Source organism: Rhinichthys klamathensis, unplaced genomic scaffold (genome assembly GCF_029890125.1).
Source record: "Rhinichthys klamathensis goyatoka isolate OS25496 unplaced genomic scaffold, OSU_Roscu_1.1 h1tg000731l_1, whole genome shotgun sequence".
Classification (NCBI taxonomy): Eukaryota; Metazoa; Chordata; class Actinopteri; order Cypriniformes; family Leuciscidae; genus Rhinichthys; species Rhinichthys klamathensis.
Window position 1 is genome coordinate 98,544 of NW_026607144.1, and position 26,282 is coordinate 124,825.

The 26,282-nt window shown below is 37.6% G+C and overlaps 1 protein-coding gene across 1 annotated transcript in view; it reads right to left on the reverse strand.

The window, feature by feature from the left end:
* col22a1 (collagen, type XXII, alpha 1) overlaps window positions 1–26,282 on the reverse strand; it is a 52,694-nt gene that overhangs the window by 5,255 nt on the left and 21,157 nt on the right. The window contains exons 12-48 of the mRNA XM_056242565.1: window positions 24,482–24,535; window positions 24,006–24,059; window positions 23,865–23,918; window positions 22,223–22,276; window positions 21,488–21,532; window positions 18,763–18,816; window positions 18,556–18,609; window positions 18,018–18,053; window positions 17,903–17,932; window positions 17,759–17,812; window positions 17,413–17,466; window positions 12,316–12,369; window positions 11,741–11,794; window positions 11,603–11,656; window positions 11,412–11,465; window positions 11,200–11,253; window positions 11,048–11,092; window positions 10,904–10,966; window positions 10,541–10,594; window positions 9,692–9,733; window positions 9,444–9,476; window positions 9,138–9,191; window positions 6,520–6,573; window positions 6,294–6,347; window positions 6,160–6,213; window positions 5,901–5,954; window positions 5,119–5,223; window positions 4,331–4,375; window positions 3,299–3,376; window positions 2,826–2,861; window positions 2,683–2,736; window positions 1,964–2,008; window positions 1,797–1,826; window positions 1,061–1,174; window positions 840–893; window positions 200–253; window positions 17–70 (exon numbers count right to left, since the gene is read on the reverse strand). Coding sequence (XP_056098540.1) covers window positions 17–70; window positions 200–253; window positions 840–893; window positions 1,061–1,174; window positions 1,797–1,826; window positions 1,964–2,008; window positions 2,683–2,736; window positions 2,826–2,861; window positions 3,299–3,376; window positions 4,331–4,375; window positions 5,119–5,223; window positions 5,901–5,954; window positions 6,160–6,213; window positions 6,294–6,347; window positions 6,520–6,573; window positions 9,138–9,191; window positions 9,444–9,476; window positions 9,692–9,733; window positions 10,541–10,594; window positions 10,904–10,966; window positions 11,048–11,092; window positions 11,200–11,253; window positions 11,412–11,465; window positions 11,603–11,656; window positions 11,741–11,794; window positions 12,316–12,369; window positions 17,413–17,466; window positions 17,759–17,812; window positions 17,903–17,932; window positions 18,018–18,053; window positions 18,556–18,609; window positions 18,763–18,816; window positions 21,488–21,532; window positions 22,223–22,276; window positions 23,865–23,918; window positions 24,006–24,059; window positions 24,482–24,535 — 1,989 coding nt within the window. The remainder of the gene's footprint in view (window positions 1–16; window positions 71–199; window positions 254–839; window positions 894–1,060; window positions 1,175–1,796; window positions 1,827–1,963; window positions 2,009–2,682; window positions 2,737–2,825; window positions 2,862–3,298; window positions 3,377–4,330; window positions 4,376–5,118; window positions 5,224–5,900; window positions 5,955–6,159; window positions 6,214–6,293; window positions 6,348–6,519; window positions 6,574–9,137; window positions 9,192–9,443; window positions 9,477–9,691; window positions 9,734–10,540; window positions 10,595–10,903; window positions 10,967–11,047; window positions 11,093–11,199; window positions 11,254–11,411; window positions 11,466–11,602; window positions 11,657–11,740; window positions 11,795–12,315; window positions 12,370–17,412; window positions 17,467–17,758; window positions 17,813–17,902; window positions 17,933–18,017; window positions 18,054–18,555; window positions 18,610–18,762; window positions 18,817–21,487; window positions 21,533–22,222; window positions 22,277–23,864; window positions 23,919–24,005; window positions 24,060–24,481; window positions 24,536–26,282) is intronic.

Consider the following 26,282-nt stretch of genomic DNA (forward strand, 5'->3'; position numbering starts at 1 on the left):
TGTTTAAAATACTCACAGGTTGACCCATGGCTCCTGCAGCCCCAGGATAACCAGGAGGTCCTGAGTTGCCCTGGGAAAATGCAAATAAATGAGAGAAAGATGTGGCATAAGGATAAATAATGGTATTTCAAATAGTCTGAATACACATATAATACATGCAGTATATTAACAGTGATGAAAAATGGTAAGTTGATAGTACCTTTTCACCCTTATCTCCAGCTGTTCCTGGAGGACCTCTGTCACCTTTGACCCCCTGCAATGCAACACAAATAAGTTATTTAAAACAAACACCAGTGATGCAATGCTGCCGGTTGACACAACTATATTTCACCCATATAAGGATATGCATTTATAATGTGTACAGTCAAACCAAACATTATTCAGACACCCGATATCATTTTTGATATTTTTTTTACTAGTGGGTGCAGGACACTACAGTTCATTTATGTAAGTGAGGATAGCAAAATAAAGTAAACTGTGACATATTATAACCAAAAATTCTTCATACAGTGGACTACCAGTAAAATTTATACAAATGTGGGACCAATGATTCAGACACTTTGACCTGAGCATGTTTTAATTGGTAATGCAATCATTTTACACCGCAGACTGAACAAAATTTAACATTGCTTGGTAAATTGGTTGACCTAAATTGGTATTATCTAACAGAAGGACGGCCAAAACCAGTGAAATATCAACTGATTTGATAACTCTGAGTTCTTGTTATATTGTATTACCATTTTCTAAACTATAGCGCATAAACTGTGATAATGTGAGAAATGTTGAAGGTGTCTGAATAAATGTTGGTTTGACTGTATATATATGGTCAACATTCTAACCTTGGTTCCATCAGCACCAGGAGGTCCTGTGGGTCCTGTTGGTCCAGGAGGACCCTGCAAAAACCACCAGTTAAATCCCAATAAAGACTCATAAATTAATCTATTATTTGAGGTTTTAAATGGAGGTAAACTGATGAAACGTTTATATTTCATGTTCTGTCATGTTTCAGTTCCATTAAGCTTAAAGAATAAACATATTTGTCTAAATCATGATTCCTCACCGCATATCCATCCTGTCCGTTTTTCCCAGGTGGTCCAGAATGACCTTTGTCACCAGGAGGTCCTGGAGTACCTGGTTGTCCAGCTGGTCCAGGGGGACAATCTGAACAAATGTCCTGGGAAAGAGAAACACGCACAGTTACAACCTTAACAAGAATGGAAATACACAATAAACTCAAAATCCTGGGTTTTCAACACTATTTCTGATCAATAAAGGTGAATGCCAAATTATGCAACTACACATATTACAGAGAGCTTTAATGGTGTAATGGAGCTTTAATTAATATAATAGTGCAGCCAAATTAAGTAAAATTTACTTACTAAGCCTCTCTTGTGTCCCAGTTTAAGTAAGAACTTATGGATGGTGTGACCCAACCCTGATCTCTATTACGGTATGCACTTTAATATAAATGTCCTATTATATATTCTATCCGCCATGGATGGATGGATAGATGGATGGATAGGTGGATGAGTGGATGGATAAAAGGGTGGATGGATAAAAGGGCGGATGGATAAAAGGGCAGATGGATGGATGGATGGATAAAAGGGTGGATGGATAAAAGGGCGGATGGATAAAAGGGCAGATGGATGGATGGATGGATAAAAGGGTGGATGAGTGGATGGATGAGTGGATAAAAGGGTGGGTGAGTGGATGGATGAGTGGATGGATGGATGGATGGATTGAGAAATGGATAGAAGGATGGAAGAATGGAGGATTTTAGGATGGATGGCTGTTACCTTCAGATCAGAAAGGTCTGCAGCTTTTCCCTGTAAAAGAGGTTGGGAAAACAAAATTCAATAAAACACTTATTTAACTGCATTTATGGTCCATCAGCAGCAGGTGAATATTAAATGTCAGCTGATTTGATGATTCCATATTTAAATGATGAACAGGTATCACTCACTGGTTCTCCAGTTGAGCCCTTCTCTCCAGGTCTTCCTGGTAAACCCTGCAGGTAGACACACACACACACACACACACACACACACACACACACACACACACATGCACATGAGCATGACTCCTGCTGATGATCCTCACCACAGGAAAACACATTCAAACCGTGTTAGTCACAAACTGACACTGAATCCCCAAGAAGACTGAATGAGATCCACAGCAGGGCCGTGAAACTGGTTTAATTCTGCATCACGATTCAGGATTGAAAAGTAAAGCACTTCACTGTCATTGCACAGGTACAATATGATTAATGGAAGCTAAAGATGCTCCATCTGAGATGTTGAATGACTGTGTTCTGCGTGGATTTAAAAAAAATGAAACCAGGTTGGTAAGCAGTTAAGTGGTAACTCTAAATTTAAGCAATATTAATAGTAGAACCACTAACGTAAGTAGATATTTACTTTTTTGGACAGGAAAAACTGTTCTCTAAAATGTGAATATGAAATCTCACTGAATTATAAATACAACCTGCTACTACCTATCATTAGCATGAAGCAAATTACAGGCCCAAATTACAGAGCGTCTTCGGTTGTGTGCTGCGCGGTTTTTAAGAACTCAAAATATGAATCATCTGATCCCAGGGACTACAGTTTACATGTAGCCTTTAGCTAATAGTGCTACAATAACAGAATTGTCCCTGTACAAGTAAATCAAAATGAATCTTACATTATGTCCAGCGGGTCCCTGTGGTCCGCTCACTCCTGGAGGTCCTCTCAAACCCTGAATATCAAACATGACACGTCACTTAAGGCTGTTCTGTGAGCATCTGTCTCATTTGAAAGTGATATAAATATGAAGAGATTGTTTACCGCGGCTCCTGTTGGCCCTGGAGGTCCGGGAGGCCCCTGAGAAAGACACAGAATATCACTCAGATATGAGCATAAATAAATGTGTGCTTCAGATCCATGAAAAAAAAAAGAAAAACAGTAAGCTGGGTCAGAAATAGATGGAAAAGTCACATAAGCTTTCACATAATAAAACCATGTTCTCTGTGTGCATACAGTATGTGTGCTTGTTTATGCAAATGTGTTCACTCAAACTACAGCAAACAATGGCATATGCACGGACAAACAGGCATTTTTACAGTTACACTGGTTTTAACCCATTTCCCAAATTCATGGCAAATTTTAAAGTCAGTTTAAAGGTCACTTTTTGGCCATAGGGCTTTTTTTTAGAGTTATTTGCGTTGCTAATATTAGTGCTTATGTGAAAATGAATGCATTTTGATTGGATATTGCAATGGAAGAATGAGCAGATAGCATGACTGTGTGTGTTTCTGTACCTGGGGTCCAGTGGTTCCCTCTCCTGCTGGTCCTCTGTTTCCTGGCATTCCCTGCATGCCCTGTGGGCCGGGCACGCCCTAAAACACAAAATAAAAAGTGATAAACAGGGCTGAATAATTATAATTCTACTTTATTGTTGCATAAGATATTGTTCTTTTGTGTTTATAATATTATAATATACTCTAATTTGCATCTTTATTGTAATATATTTAGTATGGTAATCTATCTATCTATCTATCTATCTATCTATCTATCTATCTATCTATCTATCTATCTATCTATCTATATCTATCATTTTTCCATCTCAAAAATACAGTAATATTGTAAAATAATAGTACAGTTTAAAATAAGTGTTTTCTATTTGAATATATTTGAATTGTAATTTATCCCTGTGATCAAAGCTGAATTTTCATCATCATTACTCCAGTCTTCAGAGTCACATGATCCTTCAGAAATCATTCTAATATGATGATTTGCTGCTCAAGAAACATTTATTATCATTACTAATGTTGAAAACAGTTGTGCTGCTTAATCATTTTAAGGAATCATTTTTGTGGAAACATTTTCCAGAATTTTTTGATAAATGGAATTTTCTTTGAAATAGAAATCTTTTGTAATACTATAAGTGTCTCTAATGTAACTTTTGATCAATTTAAGGCATTCTTTCTGGTTAAAAGCTTTTAAAAAATATCTCACTGAACCTAAACATTTAAACGAGAGTGTATGTCCTGCATTTATTAAGTCGAGCACTGGTAAAGCACTGATTGATACAGTAGCAAAATGAATATCTGGTACTTTTTCCCCAGGAAAACGTCTTTTAGTATCATTATCTGGTTGTCTGACATTTCATTAAAAACCATCACATAAATGAAATGCCAATGAAAAGTGATTCAGCTTTTGCCTCTGGGGAACACGCACCTGCTCATGATATAAAAAAAAATGCCCAAAATTATATTTCATGCTGATGGAAGACAAAATAAAGTCTGTTTCTTTCTTCTAACAAGAAAGAACCCACATCGAAGTCTCATTACCTTCAGTCCGGGAGGTCCAGCTGGACCCGGAGGTCCTGTATCACCCTGTAATCACACAAAGCAGAGTAATACTGTGCTTCAAGCTTCTCTATTTCTCAATTTTTTATTAGTCCTTTCATTTTCCCTCTCACAAAATCATATTTAGTTTATTTTTTAAGGGATTATTTCATTCCAAGTTTTTTTAAAGTCATACAGAGACATACAGAATGAAATTTAAGTCATGATTCACTGAAAATCGTGACGCCATTTTGTTTGGTGCCAATAATACGGCATACAAATCCATCCATTTCATTATTATACACACACACACACACACACACACACACACGTGTTAATAAGCATGTATCTCTGTTGGATAGACTGTGTGCGTGTGTGTATAGCTGGAAAAATAAGGCAGCTGTAACTATAAAACAACCCCAGTTCCCCTGTAACACCTGCAGCCACAGTCTCATTGACTCATTAGTTTAATGTGTGGTAGTTTTATTCTCCACGTTTCAGTGCTTTTAACCACAATCAGCAAATATAAATGGAAAAAGTTAGGGTAAACAACTTTAAGATTCTCCAGAGCACAAGATGTAAACAGCTTATTAAATGCAATTTTACACGCTCGTGACGGGAAACCTTAAAACAAGAATGAAACGAAATGCATGCTCTTTTCTTCTAAAGCTAATTGCCCAGTAGTTTTGAGAATACACATTTAGAACATGTGCAATTTTAACAAAGTCACATCAGTAACAAAAATATAATCCATGCCATCAAGCTTATGAATCACAAAATGAATGCATTACCTTTGTTCCCTCTTTGCCTTTTCCTGGCAAACCGATTTCTCCTCTTAAACCAGGCTCACCGGTTGGACCAGGGGGTCCAGAAGGACCATCTTTACCTGCATCTCCCTGGTGGCATATAAATAGCAATAAATACAAACAAAAAATACATTCTGATTCGGACAGGGTAAATTATGTTTCATGATAATAAATAACTTGATACAATAATCCATTGATGAGCCAAAACATTATGTCTAGTATGCTGTTGGTGTGCTGCCAAAACACCGTCGACCCACCAAGGCATCCATGAGATCTGGGGAATTTGGAGGCCAGGGCAACACCTTGAACCCTTCATCATGTTAATGAATTCCAATCAGTCGTAAATGGGACGCGCATGCACGCTCATTCTCAATTACCATAAAACCCACCCATTAAATTGACTGACAACTATATGTATATATAATGCCGTGTACGATGCACAAGTACACGGCATTCCATGTGATGGACTCAGGACTCATCGGACCAGATGTCCTTCTTCCAATCCTACAAGGTCCAGTTCTGTCGCTCATGAACGCCCATTGTAGGCGTTTTCGACATTGACAGGGGTCATGGAAGGCACTCTGATTGCTCAGTGGCTACTCAGACTCATACGCAGCATAGTGTAATGCACTGTGTGTTATGATGCATTCCTTAATATGTGACCTTGTTAGGAGATGATCAATAATATTCGCTTCACCTGTGACTGGTCATAATGTTTTGGCTCATCAGTCATCAATTTGTATTAGTTGAATATTTCATTTCTGTACCTTCTCCCCTCTCTGTCCAGCGATACCAGGTGGACCGATGCTGCCTGGAATACCCTGAAAAACACACAGACAAAAGATGTTTACACTTGCAAAAGTTAAAGTTTAAAACGTATTTGTTCATGAGATCTCTACCAGAAAAATTACAACCTGCTTATATGACCCCATGTGCATTTAGACATTTGACACAAATTGTACGTTTCCTAAAATGGATCTTGTATTTTGGATGTCAAAAAAGGCAAGAATGTATTTAAGAACGTACCACGTTGCCTGGCAGCCCTCGGAGCCCCTGAGGGCCCATCAATCCGGGCGGACCCTGAAGAAAGTGAAGAGTTTGACAGTGAAAAGTTCAGGAAACAAACAATGCATTCATGTGTGAGGAGAAGACAAACTCACTGGGTCTCCATGTCCCCCTGCCTCTCCTTTATCACCAGCGTCACCCTTAGGGCCCTGTTCACACCAACAGGAGAAAGACAAGAAACATCTCAATTTCTCGAAAAATCACTGACATTTTCACAGGTGTGACTGGATTAAGGATTAACAATTATCATCATATTCAGTAGTTTGTCTGAATGAATTGAAAGCATCTCAGATGTTTTATAAAGGATTGTTTCTGGTTTACCGCAGGTCCGGAGTGCCCTCTGAATCCCTGCTCTCCAGGAAGTCCTCTTTGACCCTGGGAATATTAGAGATTGTGAAGGTTATCAGATTCATTTTAGTAACAAGTCTTAATGTATGCCATAATATCCTCAAAGTGTGTAATAATGTGTAATTGAATGTGAATGTTTTAATATACTTTAGTTTATCCAGCCATGGTGACTTTGAAATCTCATAAAGTTTACGCTGCACTCCAGAAATGAAACCTGGCTCTCTTTTAAGATGACGTCGGGGCAGTTTCTCTGACAGAAATGATTGCATTTGGCCTGACTAGTGAGAACTGCAGTAATTCAACAGAGATTTCTCATTTCACACTAATACATTCAGGTGAGAGCAGATACATCATTGTAACAAGCTTGTCTGTGTTTCTGTAAATGATGCACTGCTTGGTGTCTGGACTATTTTATTAGATGAGTGCATGGCAGAGAGAGCTTTCATGAGTTCAGCTACAGAAATATGATTTTTTTAAATATACACTCACCGGCCACTTTATTAGGTACCCCATGCTAGTAACGGGTTGGACCCCCTTTTGCCTTCAGAACTGCCTCAATTCTTCGTGGCATAGATTCAACAAGGTGCTGGAAGCATTCCTCAGGGAGTTTGGTCCATATTGACATGATGGCATCACACAGTTGCCGCAGATTTGTCGGCTGCACATCCATGATGCGAATCTCCCGTTCCACCACATCCCAAAGATGCTCTATTGGGTTGAGATCTGGTGACTGTGGAGGCCATTTTAGTACAGTGAACTCATTGTCATGTTCAAGAAACCAATTTGAAATGATTAGAGCTTTGTGACATGGTGGAAGTAGCCATCAGAGGATGGGTACATGGTGGCCATAAAGGGATGGACATGGTCAGAAACAATGCTCAGGTAGGCCGTGGCATTTAAACGATGCCCAATTGGCACTAAGGGGCCTAAAGTGTGCCAGGAAAACATCCCCCACACCATTACACCACCACCACCAGCCTGCACAGTGGTAACAAGGCATGATGGTTCCATGCTCTCATTCTGTTTACGCCAAATTCTGACTCTAACATCTGAATGTCTCAACAGAAATCGAGACTCATCAGACCAGGCAACATTTTTCCAGTCTTCAACTGTTCAATTTTGGTGAGCTCTTGCAAATTGTAGCCTCTTTTTCCTATTTGTAGTGGAGATGAGTGGTACCCGGTGGAGTCTTCAGCTGTTGTAGCCCATCCGCCTCAAGGTTGTGCGTGTTGTGGCTTCACAAATGCTTTGCTGCATACCTCGGTTGTAACGAGTGGTTATTTCAGTCACTGTTGCCCTTCTATCAGCTCGAACCAGTCTGGCCATTCTCCTCTGACCTCTGGCATCAACAAGGCATTTCCGCCCACAGAACTGCCGCTCACTGGATGTTTTTTCTTTTTCGGACCATTCTCTGTAAACCCTAGAGATGGTTGTGCGTGAAAATCCCAGTAGATTAGCAGTTTCTGAAATACTCAGACCAGCCCTTCTGGCACCAACAATCATGCCACGTTCAAAGTCACTCAAATCAACTTTCTTCCCCATACTGATGCTCGGTTTGAACTGCAGGAGATTGTCTTGACCATGTCTACATGCCTAAATGCACTGAGTTGCCGCCATGTGATTGGCTGCTTAGAAATTAAGTGTTAACGAGCAGTTGGACAGGTGTACCTAATAAAGTGGCCGGTGAGTGTATAATAGAATAATTATAAAGCATTAACTGACATTATTAGTGTTAGAGTGGGAGGGCGGAAGATGAGCCAGTCATGATGTCAATATGACCACATAAATATGAATTATCCCACACTAATCTTCCTAGATCATTAGGTTATGTGACCTAATTATATTCATCAGCCAAACTTTCACTTTGATATTTATAAACTGATGTCCTGTAAAGATGTGCTTGAGTTGTTCAGGCTTTTAGACTTTATTTGCTTATTTTCTTTATTTGATATTTTAATATTAATTAGTCAAGAGATTGACTGTGCAGAAAAGCTCATCTTGGAGATGTCAAAACTGAAATGTCAACAATTTAACAAAAAACAGCTACAGTAAATGTCAATAGCACTGATCTGTGAATAGATGCCCAGGATCTGCTTTATTAATAGCTCGGGGCAAAAAGGCACCTTCACCTGTTTTGAGATATTATCAGGTGCTAAAACTATAGCAAATGGTGTCCTATAGCAGAATGGTGGTTTTAACGTGAGCACACAAGAGATGTATAACATCAGCTGATGGGATGCAACGCCCCTGACCTTCATGTTTATTAATATTCCTTTATGCAACGCTGAATCCCTTAATATCTATTGTCAAATAATGCGTGAAACACTTCAGGTGGCTGTTCTCAGAAATGAAATGCACATATTTAGCTGTTGCCTTTCAAGTATATTTGCCTCATGATTCCTCAAACTGACAGGAGACTTTATTATGTCTGCACTAGTCACAGTAAAGTGATTCTGTAAATGAACATTTTCAGACGCACAAGAGACTAGCACAACCAAACCTGACTCTCTACTGCCCTCTTGAGATGATCCCTACAACCTTGAAAAGATACAGTAGTTCATTACATTTCAAATTATTGTTGGAAAGCTCACCATCTCGCCTGGTTTTCCTTGATCTCCTTTCTCTCCCTTCTCTCCCGGCTTGCCCTAAAGATCAGGAAATTTCAAATGTGAATGTAAAACAGGCAAAATATGTGGTTTATTATATGATACAGTGGCCCCCAAAAAATGAGTGCATCAATTAAAATATATCAAAATATCGTGCAGGGTAAAGACAGACAGCACAAACACACTTAAATAAGTTTATTAATAGATATACTCACGATATCTATTAACAAACTATTCTCAATATCTATTACTCAAAATATGGTCAAAATCAAGACAAAACCGATAACTTACCGGTTCGCCAGGTTCAGGAATCACATTGGCCACCTACAGAAAATAAAAAACACAAATATGAATTAAGAGCCACATTCATCAGCTGAATCAATACATGATTAAACACTAAAAACTTGAACAAGAGATTTCTATTCTCGTTTATTCATCTGATGTATTACTTACATCAGAAATCAGATGATTATTTATACCATCTGTAAATGTATATGGTTATATTTGTATGTAATATGTCAATTATCAACTGTACTCACATTGCCTGGGACCCCGGCTGGACCCCTGGGGCCCACCTCACCCTGTATGAATGAAAAACAGTCACAGAGAGAGGTTATATCCTCATCCTGTCAGCATGTTAATGATCTCATTAACAACCTCATGCCCTCAGGAGACCATCACTGACATGTGTGAAACCTACAGCAACACATGCTCAAAAACGGCCCTCTGGAAGCCTGTTGCGTTTATATCACAAATGCCGTTATCCAGAGGTGACTTGTAGGCAAAAACACAACAAAATGAGTCTTAGATAATCACCTAATCATTTATTTTATTTTCATTTTTATTTCAAGTTATCAAAACTATGAATTAACTAAATACACTACCATTCAAAAGTTGTTTTAATGTTTTTAAAAAGAAGTATTTAAGCTGTATTTATTTGATCAAAAATGCAGTAAAAACAGTAAAATTGTGAAATATTATTACATTTCAAAATAACATGTTTTCCAATTGAATATATTTTAAAAAAGTAATTTATTCCTGTGATGAAAAGCTGAATTTTACTCCAATCATCAGTGTCACATAATCCTTCAGAAATAATTATAATATGATGATTTGCTGCTCAAGAAATTGTGATTGTTTTCAACATTAATAATATTAAGAAATACTGTCGTGCTGTTTAGGATTCTTTGATGAATACAAAGTTCAAAATAGCAGCATTTATTTGAAATTGAAATCTTTTGTAAATGTATTGTTGTCTCTTTTCATCAATTTAACACGTTCTTGCTGGATACAAGTATTCATTTCTTTTTTTCACTATAAAAAAAACCCTTACTAGCCCCTAACCTATACTGTATATGCACATTTCCAGCAGTCTTTTTGCTTCTCACCTTGTCTCCTTTGTCTCCTTTCAAGCCAGTAGGTCCATCTTTCCCTCTCTCCCCCTACAAGACGGACAGACGGATGAAGATCTGACAAACGCATGACTCAAACTGACATTAACAAGACTAATTTCGTATATTTATCTCACGATCTTTGTGCTGAAATATAGTCTGGACATGTCTTATGAGAAGTGAATAGATGATGGTTCTCACAGTAGAGTTTTTTTAAAGTAGATCCTGATATTTTTAACAAATCAATATCTATTGATTCTGTTAATCAATGAAACACCTGATTCTGACCTCGAAACATCAAGAGAGCAGAGAGAGAATTTGATTCTTTCAAACAAACGTCCATATAGTACACAGTCTTACCTGGCCTCCTCTCTCTCCTTTGGGTCCCATCGGGCCGACCTGCCCACCCAAACCAGGCTCTCCCTGAGACAGAACAAGACAGCCGTTTCATATGTGCTTTTGCCAAGGCATTCTCAAAACTCATTTAAGTTTTGCTTTCCTCACCCGTTCACCAGCAGGTCCTCGGGGTCCTGGAGGGCCTTCATCTCCCTGAGAGAAAGACAAAGTAGCATTAGTGATACAATAAAAAAAAATAATAAAAAAAGGATTTCCAACCCAGATCTTAAACAACTAGTCCACAAACGACCACCCTTTACCTTCGATCCCGGTTTACCAGCGAAACCGTCCTGTCCGGGTTCTCCTCGTTGCCCCTAATGGAAATGCAAAATAATTACAAAAACTGTAGTGCAACAAAAACACAAATGAAAAGGTCAAAAACCAGATCTGGCCTTTCGACGAGTGTATAAATGATGAAGTTCTGCCTCCAGAGAACTGAGTTCACAGTTTGCCTCATTAAAACAGTTCTAACCTTCTCGCCGTCGTTTCCAGGGAAACCATCCAATCCATCTTTTCCTGGCAGACCCTGAAAAAATAATTACCATTAAAATCATTATTTCAAGTTTTTCCACACTACAAATGAGTGTTCCGTTAATAAGGCAACAGATTATTGAAGTGTGGACAATATGCTTGAGTTCTCAGGGTTAAGTCACAGCGACTCACTGGTTTTCCTGCTTCTCCTAGTTTTCCCGGGAAGCCGATTTCACCGGGTAATCCCTGTGAGAACAAACAGATCAATTTAATATCATCTGTATACTATTCTGTGGCTGTGACATATTATTTTGGTGTATGTAAACTTACTGGAAGTCCCGTCTGTCCAGGGCTGCCACCAAGTCCAGGAGGCCCCTGAGGACCCTAACAACCAAAAATAAAACTTGGAATGTTACATTAGAAATTCAATTGCTTTTTAATAGATTTTTGGAGTCAATGCAATTTGATTTGAATGATGTTCATTCCTCTAGTAACCACTAGCGGCCACTGTTACTCTAAAAAGACTTTAGATTTTTTTAAAGGGATCATCAGATGCACATTTTCCACAAGTTGGTATGATTCTTTAGGATCTTCATGTAAAGTTTGTAACATACTTTGATTAAATTTCCTCAATGGTTGTGTAAAACAACACCCTTTTTACCTCCTCAAAAACAGCTCTGTTCACAGCGACCCGTTTCGGTGCATGTCTCTTTAAATGATAATGAGCAATTGCTCAACCTGTGTACATAGTATATACATATATACATAGTAGGCTATGCAGTAGCAGTAGTATTTCATTCTGACCAATTCTAAAAACAAACCCAAAATGCAATCACACTTGATAAGAAAAATAAAGGGCAGAGGGTTCTGCTCAGACTAAGACTGAATGTTCTGCTGGTTCTTACAGGTGGTCCTGGAAGACCATCAACTCCCGGCAATCCTGCATCCCCCTTTTTACCCTAGAGAAACAGAGAAAACAATGTCTCATGAGCTTGTATTATGTGGAAAATAAATAAGGAGATAATAAGGAATAAAGAGATATTTTATAAAATAAAACAATGAAGTGATTGCATTAGTATCATGCTATAATTAGCCTTTTTTTAATCACTATTGGTCTGATTGATAACACAATAAAAGGCATATTACTTTTTTATTCTATATCAGTTATCCATCTTTTCTCTCTAAATTAAATCTGTTCATCGTATAAATCGATCGAGTCTCTTCAGAACTTAACCACTCAATAAAAAATGGAATAGTTTTATGATCCGTTCATGAAGTTGCGTAGCTGTCAATGGAGGGACAGAAATCTCTCAGATTTCATCAAAAAGATCTTCATTTGTGTTCTGAAGATGAACCAAAGCCTTACAGGTTTGGAACGACACATTAGTAATTATGTGAGTAATTATGACAGAATTTTCGTTTTTGGGTGAACTTTCAGGCATTTGATTTCTCTTAGTGTGCCTTTTTTTTTTCAAATTGTTGTGAACTTTATGGAAATGTCAACATTTCTGACCTTTACCTGACCTCTGGCAGTTTCTTGTACAAACTGTGAGAGGTCAGGTAGAGTTCATGTCTTCTATCTGGCATCTATAATGACTCCAATGTAACTTTCCATTAATTAGAGGCACAAAACAAGGGTTGTTCTGCCCTCTCCTGGACAAACTGGAAATGGCTCTTGATTTACATTTATGACAATGTTCCGTTAGCTGTCAGTGTATTCTATATTAAATAGAAATGACAAAAATTACAAAATGGCAGTAAATGGCAATAGAACAAACAAAGATACTAAAGACCCTGTTAGCATGGTTTTATTTCCTGTGTACATTTTTTTTTTTTTTTAACTGAAACGGATGTTAGGTTGGGACATATAGTAGGGCTCATACTTTCCTTTATGGCCAACAGACTTTATTTATTGTCACAGTTACAGACCATGATTAGCTACCTGCTAATGCTAGCAGTCGGTATCAGGTAACTTAGGGCTTTTTTATATCCCTATCTGAAATATTGCTGTTGTTTACGTATGCTAGCATATACGACAAAAAAACAATTCTGATTAAGAGTTTTAATAGGTGGTTTAGAAGCAGAGTGTACATTTATCTTCCTCACTTTCATATTTGTTCAATCATGGCAGAACATGCTAACTCTTGCTAACACGTTAGCATCCCCTGCTGCTGGCATGTAAGGCAAGGAAAATTAGTTTGAAGGTATTACAGCAATAAGAGCCTAAAATAGAGAGATAGGAACTCTTTTAACATCTCACTCAGGGCTCCCTGCCGTTCTACAGTTGTGCATCATTCACTCAAGTGCCACCCGCTGTGTTTCTGTGCTGTGCGCGAGATCTGAGTTAGATTCCCTATCTAAAAGCTTCTGAAAGCCTGTGATTCCCGCTGGGACAGAGAGAACTTGGGCTACACTCAGAACACCTGCAAACCCTGCTGAGATACAATACTGAGCTAGGAACTGCGCACCTAAAAATGAGAATTGAAATTTGCAAGGATAAAAGTAGGCAATATGCACACACAATGTCTGTGTGTCTACCGGTCCTAGCTGGTTTATTGGGCACTTTTCAGATAGTTGTCCAGCTAAATAACAAGTTGGTGAGGCTGAGAAACCATCTCAAACCAGCAGACCAGATTTAGGTGGATTAAGTGAGTTTTTACAGAGAACCAATGCCTTCACTGGCCAGTCTTCATGTGGTAAATATGAAATGGGCAGATTTGAGAGCTGCCGCAGATTACCTAAATGACAGTCTGTCTGTTCACAGCTTAAAATATAACGCACAACTCATACTGTATGAACTACTTTTTTGGTGCTTTTTTGTCATTTTCGCTCCATTTAGCAGTGAACATTGTGCTAAACCTGTGTCACTTTATCATTATTTATATACTATCACAGTTCTTGACTTAACTTTTTTTTATTAGTTTTAGATTTTTTAAAAATATTTAAAAATATTTTTAGTTTATTTTAATGCCAGATGTAGTTTTATTTTAGTTAGTAATATTAGTACTTCAACTGACAAAATAATACTCAGAAAAATCTATTTTTTGTTTGTTGAAACTTTAGATGAAATATATATATATATATATAATAAAAGTTTGCATATGTGCTTTATGAGTATCATATTTGATACATCAGGCTTTTATAGCTCATATAGTATGATATAAGAGAATATGGAGCTCAAACACGTTTTTTCAGTCCCAATTTTTCTAAATTATGTATTGATAAGCAAGTAATCAAGTATAAGCAAGTATAAACCTAAGTTGCTTCAGTAGAGTAAGTGTTCATCTCGAAATATTACTAAAATTTAAAAGTTATTCTTATGTAAACTTACTTTATAAAAAATCATTAAAGTTGTCTTCACAGCAAAAAAGACAGAAGCCATGTGGATTGTCTGACAGGTTTTTCCAGTTTTGATCATGTTGATAATTTAGAGTCCTTAGAAATGTACGTATCTAATATGACAACTTATTGCCCTGGCAATTCATTTATTTCTGTCAGGACCAATTGGATTGGCGGTACTGACTTTATTCACGGCAGCGCCATCGTTGATTTTGAACAGGACTGAAAGCGAGTCTGTGAGGGATAGACAATACTCTTCAGTGGGTTGCACTGTTATTTAATGTGTTTTTGGATTGTTCTGCTGATGAAACACTGCAAAAATATAGACAAAGTAGACAAAAAACCCAGACAACATGAGCTGTGGAAAATTATAAGTGATCTAGGAGCTTTATACAGCTTTTTGAAAACACGGCAAGTCTATCTCTCACAGCCTCGCTTTCATATCTGTCATGGCGCTGCTCTGAATAAGGTCTATGGTTCTGTTCTGGGCAAGAACTCCCTGACCATCCGTGCAGCCTAGCATGGATAAGAGCAGGGAGAACAGAACAGAACCAACATAAATGTATTGAAGACATTATTAATGTTCAATAACACAATTCAAGAAAAATTAGTCTGAATCAAAGAGGAATATCAGAAGCCCAAGTCCTGACTGGATGAGAGGAGGAGCTGGGGATGGAGAAGGGTAATTAGCTCCTGAGCAACACGATAAACCTGCTGATGATACTGAATGGACCTTACAGTATATATACTGTATATATAGGAATGCTGTGATAGGAGTCATATTCCTATAGGTAGACGTGGATCAGCTGAGAGTCAGCTGACGCGAGCTTGACTGACGTGACCTGCCAGAACTAGCGCTACGCTTGATTTTAGTTAAAGGGATAGTTCACCCAAAAATAAAAATTCTGTCATCATTTACTCACCCGTAAGTTGTTCCAAACCTGTATGAGTTTCTTTCTAGAAGATATTTTGAAGAATGTCGGTAACAGAGACAGTTGACGGCGCCCATTGAATTCCATAGTATGAAAAAAAAAAACACTATGAAAGTCAATGGGTGCCGTCAACTGTCTGGTTACCGACATTCTTCAAAATATCTTCTTTTGTGTTCAAATGAAGAAAGTACTAGAGATGCACCGATTGATCGGCTGGTGACCAGAATCGGCCGATTTTCACGTGATCGGCCATGATCGGCGACCGGCCAGTCAGTCTGACATATGCCGATTTTATGCCGGTCAAATGCACTCGGGCGCCGCATGATTAACATCGCGCAACATCGGCATCACACGTGCACACGGAACACACATGTAGGAAACCTCGTGAATTACGACCGTTTCACACCGCAAGCGTGAGCAGCGGGTTTTTTTTTTTTCCTTCGGCGTGCATGTTAATCAATGAGTGCATTCACACCGGGAGCCGGAGCAGCGCGTGAGCGTCAAGCAGGAGCGTCGCGTGAACAACAGTGAAGCGCGGGTTTCGGCGCCGAGTCTATTCTGCTCGCGCTCAATTAAAGTGAAAGCACACTTTTGATGGACAAAATAAATATGAATTCACCCCAAAAGTGCCCAAAATGCACAGAATTTGCACCTCTGGTGTGTTTTAACAAGAACTGAAGTAGCCAGGCTATGTCAGAAAAGAAAATTAAGACTCAAAAATATTTATAGAAAATAACTTGTTTTTATTCCAGGTCGTTTCCCTGCACATGCTCCACTTGTCCTGTTTAGCCTGGCTGGACATGTGTCAGAGAGAAAAACTGTTTGAGAAATATAACATTGATGTACAAGTGATTGCAATAGGCCTGTGTGTGTGTGTGTGTGTGTGTTGAGAAATATATACTGCAAGGGTAGGCTATATTTATTTTATTGTTATATTTGTTATTTATATATTATTTTATTGCCATTACCTGTTTTCATACAAAAGTTTAGTTTGCTAAATATATCAATTTTATTTAGTTGGATATTGGATGTGAAAAGAAAGAAATGCTTCTTCCATAACACTGCACTTTAGATGTGTGTGGATTTCCCACACCAGGAGTAATTTATATAGTTCTATTTTATAGTGATTATCTGTTAAAAAAATGTTCTATGCAAAATGTTCTATTAAAGAGAAGATAGAAAATAAATATTTGTGTGTGCTGTAAAGTGGTTTAAAAAAAGGACATCGAAATCGGCTAAAATCGGTATCGGCAGGTCAAACTCAAGAAAAATCGGAAATTGGAATCGGCCTAGAAAATTGTAATCGGTGCATCTCTAGAAAGTACGTTATACTGATTTGGAACAACATGAGGGTGAGTAAATTATTACAGAATTTTCATTTAAATGCACAAAAAACCTTGTTCTGTTTGCTTGTTTTTCATTTTTGGAGCTGTTATCCAAATGCTATTATAATTTTTGACAAGAAACACTGTTTACCAAGTACCCTGAGAACATTTTAATGATGCAGTCATCTCATCAGTTTGAGGGCATCTGAGAGCATTTGAACATCTCCCGTCTCTCTTCCTAACAAGCTCCTCGCTTTAATCTGACCCCACAGAGCACTCAAAAATACCACAACGTGAACTGAGATTCACAGTTTCTAGCCAGTCTCTATGGTTACCCCAGATCAGGTTCTAGAACACCTCACAAGCAGCCGAGATGGATTATTACAATCAAATATAAATGTCCTACCCTTTGTCCGTTCTCACCCATCTCACCGGGCAAACCTGGAGGTCCAGGTGGGCCCTGAGAAAAACAACAGAAACAATAGGCTAATTAAAAACAATGAAGTGCACAACAATGCTGCTTTTTTTTCATAAACAGACCATGAATGTAATGTACAGTGATCACAAAAATTATTTGGACACTTGAGCCCTATGTAAAACGTCTGAATGTCATTGCATTTGATATAAAATATCAAGTATCATCTGCAATCAGAAGCTTTTCTCAGAACGAACTTTACTTTTCTTCTTCAATACGTAATTTTAAAGCAATAAAACTTGTTTGAAACAGCATTACATCACAAAATATATCTTACAGCAGGTCCAGGGGGGCCGTCCGCTCCTGGGGGTCCTCGTTCTCCTGGGACGCCCTGAAAACCACACACACACACACACACGGTTTAGAGAATACTCTGAAGAAGCAAAGGTAGACTCCTCTTCTAAAAAGATGTTACACTTACAGTCTCCCCTTTGAGTCCTGCCAACTGAACCTGAGAAAAAAAACACAGATCAATTCAACTCAATACAGCTGTTTTACAATGTAAATGAATTCAGTTTACGAATCAAACGTCTTACTGCATTGCCAGGTATTCCAGCAGGACCTTGTTCACCCTATCAAACAAACACAGAGATTATGAAACAACATTTGGATGGTTTAAGCAGGAGATTTATTCAATGCTGGGTTAGACTCCCACAAACAGTGATTTGATATTCGAGTTGAGTTAAACTGTCTGTACTGCAAGCTGCAACGTCTGACATTTTTCTCATTTCCTTTGGGAATAAGTACATGAAAGTGTGTGTGTGTGTGAGATAAAATGAGACTGATTGCATATTTGAATGGGTGTCTTTGTGGATGAGCGTGAGAAATACAGACATATCATACAAAACTATAATTTTCCAAGGAAGATATGCGTTTTGGGATTTTATGTGAAAAAGGGAAGAGTTAAATATATCTGGGTGCACCTTCAACTACCAAAGAAATGAAAAATGACTTTGAAAATGAGACTTAACTTCAAGTCAAATGGGTTGGAGCAACTTGAGGATGAATAAAAGACTTGCCCAGATCTTTAAAACCAAAGGAACCAGCATCCCCCCCCCAAAAAAGTGTCCATACCTTTTCTCCTTTGACTCCATTTGATCCAGGAGCGCCACTCAGCCCCCTAAGACCCTGATTTTAGAGAAAAAGAGTCATTTAGTTTAAACATATAGCAATACTTGACACAAGCTCACATTAATATCTGCAACATCCTTTGTACATGGCATGCTGAGCAAAATGGTACGAGACAAATTATATACATTATAGAATCCTCTGAACACTTACTTCTTTTCCTGGAAGACCTGGTTTACCTGGAAACCCGTCTAAACCTGGCTCGCCCTAAACAACATGAGAAAGTCAGACATCATTGAATGGAAAATTCTGTAATAAAAATATATATACACCAGTCAAAAGTTTAGGGTCAGTACATTTTTGTAAATAAATTACATTTAAAATATATTAAAATAGAAAAGTCATTTTAATTTTTGATAATATATGACAATATTATTGTTCTTATTGTATTGTTGATCAAATAAATCTTGATCATAATTTAAAAAAATTACAGACCCCAAACTTTTGAACAGTAGTGTATAAGCAATATTTAATTATGTGCTATATTTTGCTTACAATTTCACAATGCTCATTTCATGATAGTTGTCTTGATAAATGACTATAATTTTAACAGCACGCAATTTGTTCTGAAATTTGTTGCTGAGAACAATTAATTCTTTCAGTAAGAATAGTGTCACAAGCTCTTTACTTCTTACCCCTAGTTTCTAAGTTTTTGTCCCACAAACGACATTTAGGTTTAGAATGAAGCGAGGCTGAGCGACTCCTTTAACGTTAAACTACTTATATTTGTCCAGACAGGTTTTTTTTATTTTTTTTTATACAGACAACAGCAGCAGGAAATGAGTGTAAAATGACAAGCTCTTGAAAACATGTGTAATATACACTCCACAGAGCCTGCTGTTACAGCTCAGGAATTCAGGAAATATAACAGATGGTAAATGAGTTTACATGATGTATTTATTTTGAGTTCAAGGCCATTTCAGTTCAAAAGTTAAACCATTCTCGCAAAAGTATAATCTGATATTTCCTGTTTTGATGAACTATGCATTTATTTCTAAAAATATTCCTATTTGCTCCATTTGCATTGGATCACCAATATTTATCTTTAAAAGTAATGCATTTTTGCCTACCAAGGCAAACTTAGCTGGTTAAAGCTGAAATGTGTACACTGTAAAATAATAATAATAATAAAAGCTGTGAAATTTACAGTAAAAAAGAAACGGCAGCGCTGTGGTAGCCAGAACTTAACTGTTAAAAATATGTTAGCAACATTTCAGGTTTTATTAACTTACAGTAAAAAAAAAAAAAAAGTATATTTCATTAACTGATACAATGTTAACAAACCAACCCAATAAAAGGATAATTCATCCAAAAATGTACCTTTTTTCATTACTTACCCTCATGTTGTTCCAAACCTGTATGCATTTCTTTCTTCTGTTGAACATCAAATGAAGATATTTTGAAGAATGCTGGTAACCAGACAGTTTACGGCACCCATTGACTTCCATAGTAGGAAAAAAATATCCAAAAGTCAATGGGGTCTGATTACCAACATTCATTAAAATATCTTCTTTTGTGTTAAAAAGAAGAAACAAACTCATACAGGTATGGAACAACTTGAGGGTGAGTAAGTAATAACAAAAGTTTCACTATCCCTTTAATGCACTAAATTTTATTTGTTAATGTAAAAGCAATTTTTTGGTAATGTCAAAGTTCATCAAAAATAGCTTTTTCCACAAACTGATATAATACTGATAAAAGGCGCACAGTGTCGCACAGACACAAAACACCATCATGGTAACAGGCATGACATTTAAAAAATGCAATAAACACAATTAACAAGACAAGATGTTACAAAATTCTAACGTACTGTATAACAAATACCAAAAGATTAACTGATAACCAAAGTAAATAGGTAGAAATAATGATTTAAATAAATAAAAAAACATCAAATGTAAGGTGTCACAGGGAATTATGGGACTGGGAATGTCAATTTATGGTTTTTCACTGGTTATGGTTTTTCATAGGATAACTTTTTCCAAAAACTAAATTTAATTAACATTTTACAATGTTTGGTTTACTACAGTTTTCACCATATACGGCAAGGAAACTCATTGTTAATCAAAAGGTTTTTACAGTCTTTCACCATTAAAATTGCATAATTTTTCAACAGTGTACTTTTTCCATGTTAAAATATCTAACATAATAAAATAGCTGATTTCCTGGAAAGTGTAACACTGTGACTCCTCGGGGAAATAGTGTTTGTTTGAGCATCCCAACCAGTCAAATACAGCAACATCAGCTGTATGAAAACAATCACTATTTTTGCAGTTCCATATGCTGCTCCTAAATTTGATTCAGAAAAGTCAAATTTGTCTTAACAACCTCAGCGTGTGTGTGGAGGTGTACCGTGGGACAGACCGTGGAATGACGGTAATGCTGTACCGTGTGAAACGGTCTGGTTGCACACCGCCCCCACAGAACAGGAAATATGGAGTCTGCATCAGCACTGACATCTGTTTGAGTTATTAGTCTGCCTGCGTACACTGTTGAAATATTCCCTCTGTAGCGTTTGGATCTGACAGGTATGTACAGTGCTTTTTGATAATGACTAGTTTGGACTCTGTCCAAGTTATTACACAGCATCAGAACTTAAAACAGGGGTGCTGACAAGGGGAAGACAACCGGGAATATTGTCCCAGGCCTTGAAGTGGGGGAAAGAGGCTCTGCAATGACAGACTAATCTAGATTTTTACATTTTCTGAAGGCGATGACTGCTGTGCAAAAAATCTGCTGCATGATTTAAGACTCATTCATGTCTGTAGTGCAGGACGAGTTATGTGCCAAAGTTCAGCGTAAGGGGTTCAGCTCACTAAGCCTATTATGATGTTTGTGGTAACAAAGTTGTTATGATTGACAGGTGTCAGTCATAATTTACCCTATCTCCAGAGGATCCTTTGTCTCCTTTATTTCCGGCACCGCCCTGATGAACAACACAACATGCTCTTAATGTTACAAACTTCACAACAGGGTTATTAAAATGTAATAAAACTAAAACCATAAAAACATTATTGCTGCTTGAAACATTTTAGCTATTTTAACTAGTTGCCAAAGCAACATTTTTTATTTTCATTTAGTTTAACTTGATGTAATAGAACTGCTTAAACTGAAATAAAAATGTATAAAAACTATATAGACATAAAACTTATAAAAATCACAAAATAAAATTGCTAAAACTTTATTATTATAATATTAAATAATAATGAATAAAAGCCTAAATTCAATCTGTTTATCATATAAAGCATCCCTTCAGAATATTTGTAATATGGAATAGTTTTATGAACTCTTTATGAACTTTTTGAAGCTTCAAAATGGTAGTTGCGTAGCTGTCAATGGAGGAACAGACAGCTCTCAGATTTCATTAAAAAGATCTTCATTTGTGTTCCGGGTTTGGAACGACATGAGGGTGACACATTAATGACACATTTTAATTTTAATTTTGGGGTGAAATAACCCTTTAAGAATTAACAATTGTTAGATACAAACATGCATTTGTGAAATATAAAGTTGCATTAAAGATAAAGTCTTAAAGTAAGTTTTTATTTGTTTTACTCTGAGGGCTTCCATAATCATCAGTATAAGCAGCTGATTTAAACACACACGTCACACTTACAGACACCCCTTGAGGACCTGGTGCTCCGGGCGGACCAGAATCACCTTGGACACCCTGAATTAAAACAGGTCAGATTAAAAGGGCCAGATTGTGTTCAAAATGATGCAACACAGAGCAGATTACGCGAAGAAAACACTCCCAACAGTGAACACAATGAAATCTAGTATAACAGCACAGTAGAGAGCTGTATAATCTAACACTATGTTGTGCAATATTTTAAATTTGATGTTGCTTTGATTTTATAGGTAACATCCACAATTGTTCAGACTGACCAAAGTGGTCATATTTTTCACATAATTTCATATTAAGATGCATCATATTACTTTTTTTTTTAGTATTATAACAATCTCTTTGCAAAAGTTTGTTTTTGACGCTGATCAAACCATATACACTCACCTAAAGGATTATTAGGAACACCATACTAATACTGTGTTTGACCCCCTTTCGCCTTCAGAACTGCCTTAATTCTACGTGGCATTGATTCAACAAGGTGCTGAAAGCATTCTTTAGAAATGTTGGCCCATATTGATAGGATAGCATCTTGCAGTTGATGGAGATTTGTGGGATGCACATCCAGGGCACGAAGCTCCCGTTCCACCACATCCCAAAGATACTCTATTGGGTTGAGATCTGGTGACTGTGGGGGCCATTTTAGTACAGTGAACTCATTGTCATGTTCAAGAAATCAATTTGAAATGATTCGAGCTTTGTGACATGGTGCATTATCCTGCTGGAAGTAGCCATCAGAGGATGGGTACATGGTGGCCATAAAGGGATGGACATGGTCAGAAACAATGCTCAGGTAGCCCGTGGCATTTAAACGATGCCCAATTGGCACTAAGGGGCCTAAAGTGTGCCAAGAAAACATCCCCCACACCATTACACCACCACCACCAGCCTGCACAGTGGTAACAAGCCATGATGGATCCATGTTCTCATTCTGTTTACGCCAAATTCTGACTCTACCATCTGAATGTCTCAACAGAAATCGAGACTCATCAGACCAGGCAACATTTTTCCAGTCTTCAACTGTCCAATTTTGGTGAGCTCTTGCAAATTGTAGCCTCTTTTTCCTATTTGTAGTAGAGATGAGTGGTACCCGGTGGGGTCTTCTGCTGTTGTAGCCCATCCGCCTCAAGGTTGTGCGTGTTGTGGCATCACAAATGCTTTGCTGCATACCTCGGTTGTAACGAGTGGTTATTTCAGTCAAAGTTGCTCTTCTATCAGCTTGAATCAGTTGGCCCATTCTCCTCTGACCTCTAGCATCAACAAGGCATTTTCGCCCACAGGACTGCCGCATACTGGATGTTTTTCCCTTTTCACACCATTCTTTGTAAACCCTAGAAATGGTTGTGCGTGAAAATCCCAGTAACTGAGCAGATTGTGAAATACTCAGACCGGCCCGTCTGGCACCAACAACCATGCCACGCTCAAAATTGCTTAAATCACCTTTCTTTCCCATTCTGACATTCAGTTCGGAGCTCAGGAGATTGTCTTGACCAGGACCACACCCCTAAATGCAACTGCCATGTGATTGGTTGATTAGATAATTGCATTAATGAGAAATTGAACAGGTGTTCCTAATAATCCTTTAGGTGAGTGTATATTCTAACTCTAATGTCTAAAGGTGGTGGTGTTTTACCTTTAGTCCGAGAGGTCCAGGTAACCCAGCTTCACCTGCAACTCCTCGTTCACCCTGTTTATCAGCACAAACATGACATGCTTGGTCAATAGTCCATACACCATCGAAATATACCATCAACTACACACATTTTTTACTCACTCTTTGTCCCTTATCGCCTTGTTTCCCAGCCAGACCTGGTAAACCATCGGATCCCTAAAAACGCCCAAATAAATAGTTAGCAACAACTGTTTTCAACTGATAATAATAAGAAATGTTTCTTGAGCAGCAAATTAAAATCATTTCTGAAGGATCATGTGACACTGAAGACTGGAGTAATGATGCTGAAAATTCAGCTTTGATCACAGGAATAAATGACATTTTAAATGAAAGAAGAAACTGTTATAGGTAATATCATTCCACAATATTAATGTTTCTACAGTATTTTTGATCGAATAAATGCAGAGCTGGTGAGCATCAAAGACTTCTTTTCAAAAACAGCAAAAAATCTTACCAACCCTAAACATTTGAACTCAAGTGTAAGTCAAATGCAAATGCCATTTCATATTACATGTACACATGTATATCTTACTAAAAAAAGAAAAAGAAAGAAAAAAGAAGTGTATCTTATATCTTACTCTTTCTCCTTTGTCTCCGCTGGCTCCAGGTTCACCGCGCTCGCCGCTGTCCCCCTGTGGAGAGAGATGGAATTTCAGTATGGTTTGCACTAAGATGTCACATGACTCCTGACCTGGACGTGACCACGTTTCATCCTTTGGCGTGCTGTACATGTTTCGATGGGGCCAAATGCATGTGAAGCACTAATTAGTTTAATTTACATAAAGTTCAAAATGTCCCAATGAAAATCTGAAAAATCTGACCTTCCAACCAAAAGAGTTTATCAAAAAACATGACCAACAAACCACCCAACAAAAAGACTGTGTTTTTGCTTGAGTGTATCAGACATAATCACAATATTTCCATCATCATTCACAAAGTATCACATACTGTAAGGGCTTACAAATTATGTAGAAATGCTTGTGAGATCACAATATAAAAAGAGGCCAACAGCAGTCAGTGTAATTTTCTAGTCAAGGCAATTAATCACACCACTAAACCACTAAACACCACTAAGGAAACCTAAAGAAATAGTTCCCATTATATCTTGTCTTTCAGACGTCTCGTGCACTCGAGGGAATCTCCTGGAATTCTGAGAGTTGAATAGTACAAGAGAAAACTTTTATGACCTGATTATAGTAACGACTTCACACACTGCAGCTGACAGCCTGATAGTCTGTAATTACTTTTAAGGTTCTTTTCACTTCGATAAAGCCAACCGATCAATGATAAACACCATCAAGAGAAACTAACGACCACATGTAGAGAGCTGGCAACCTATATAGCAATATACACACGATGCAAAAAGATCTTTCAAACGGTAGGTAACAATCATGCTACCTTCTAAGTTAGCTTTTGGCCACTTTCTAATATAGCACTTACAAGAAAATCCCAGAATGCATTGCAGCAAACTCAGTGAAAATATAGCGGGCAGAGTCCAGATATGGATTACTGAAAGTATCATTCAAAATTGTGTAATTAATTAAGCTTTGAATATTGTAAACGATATGTAGCAACATGTGGTAACATCTCTTTCTGCATGTGCACCATGGGTCAGCATGTCAAAAGCACGTGTGCGAACTACTGCACCACAGCACAACTCAGTGTGAAAGAAGACAATACATGACAGGGTTTGAGAGAGACAGAGACAGAGCAACACCTCAAACACAAACATGCGTTTGCGGCATCATGCACTTTAACCAGCAAACTCCTCGATATGCTGCTAGCTAACATTATAACACACGGATACTTGTGAGTACACAGACACACATACACAGAATGAACACACATATACATACACGCATGGACACTCGTGCAAATCACTGACACATAAATACACACACAAATCATGCATAACAATAGAAACGTTCATGTAAGGTGGTCTTAGCATGTCGATATGAGGTTGCTAAAGTATTCTGGGTAGTTACTTACAGGCCCATTTGGCTAGAATTCCTCCTTTATTGTAAGTCTATGGGATTATTTTATCTAATTAAGTTCATTTTTCTTTTCTTACCCTATTGACATAGAAGATATTTTAAAGAATGTTGGTAACCGCTATTGACTTCCATAGTTTTTTTTTTCCTACTATGGAAGTCAATGGGTACTGTCAACTGTCTGGTTACCAACATTCTTAAAAAAAAAAAAAAAAAAAAAAAAAAAAAAAAAAAAAAATATATATATATATATATATATATATATATACACTCACCGGCCACTTTATTAGGTACCCCATGCTAGTAACGGGTTGGACCCCCTTTTGCCTTCAGAACTGCCTCAATTCTTCGTGGCATAGATTCAACAAGGTGCTGGAAGCATTCCTCA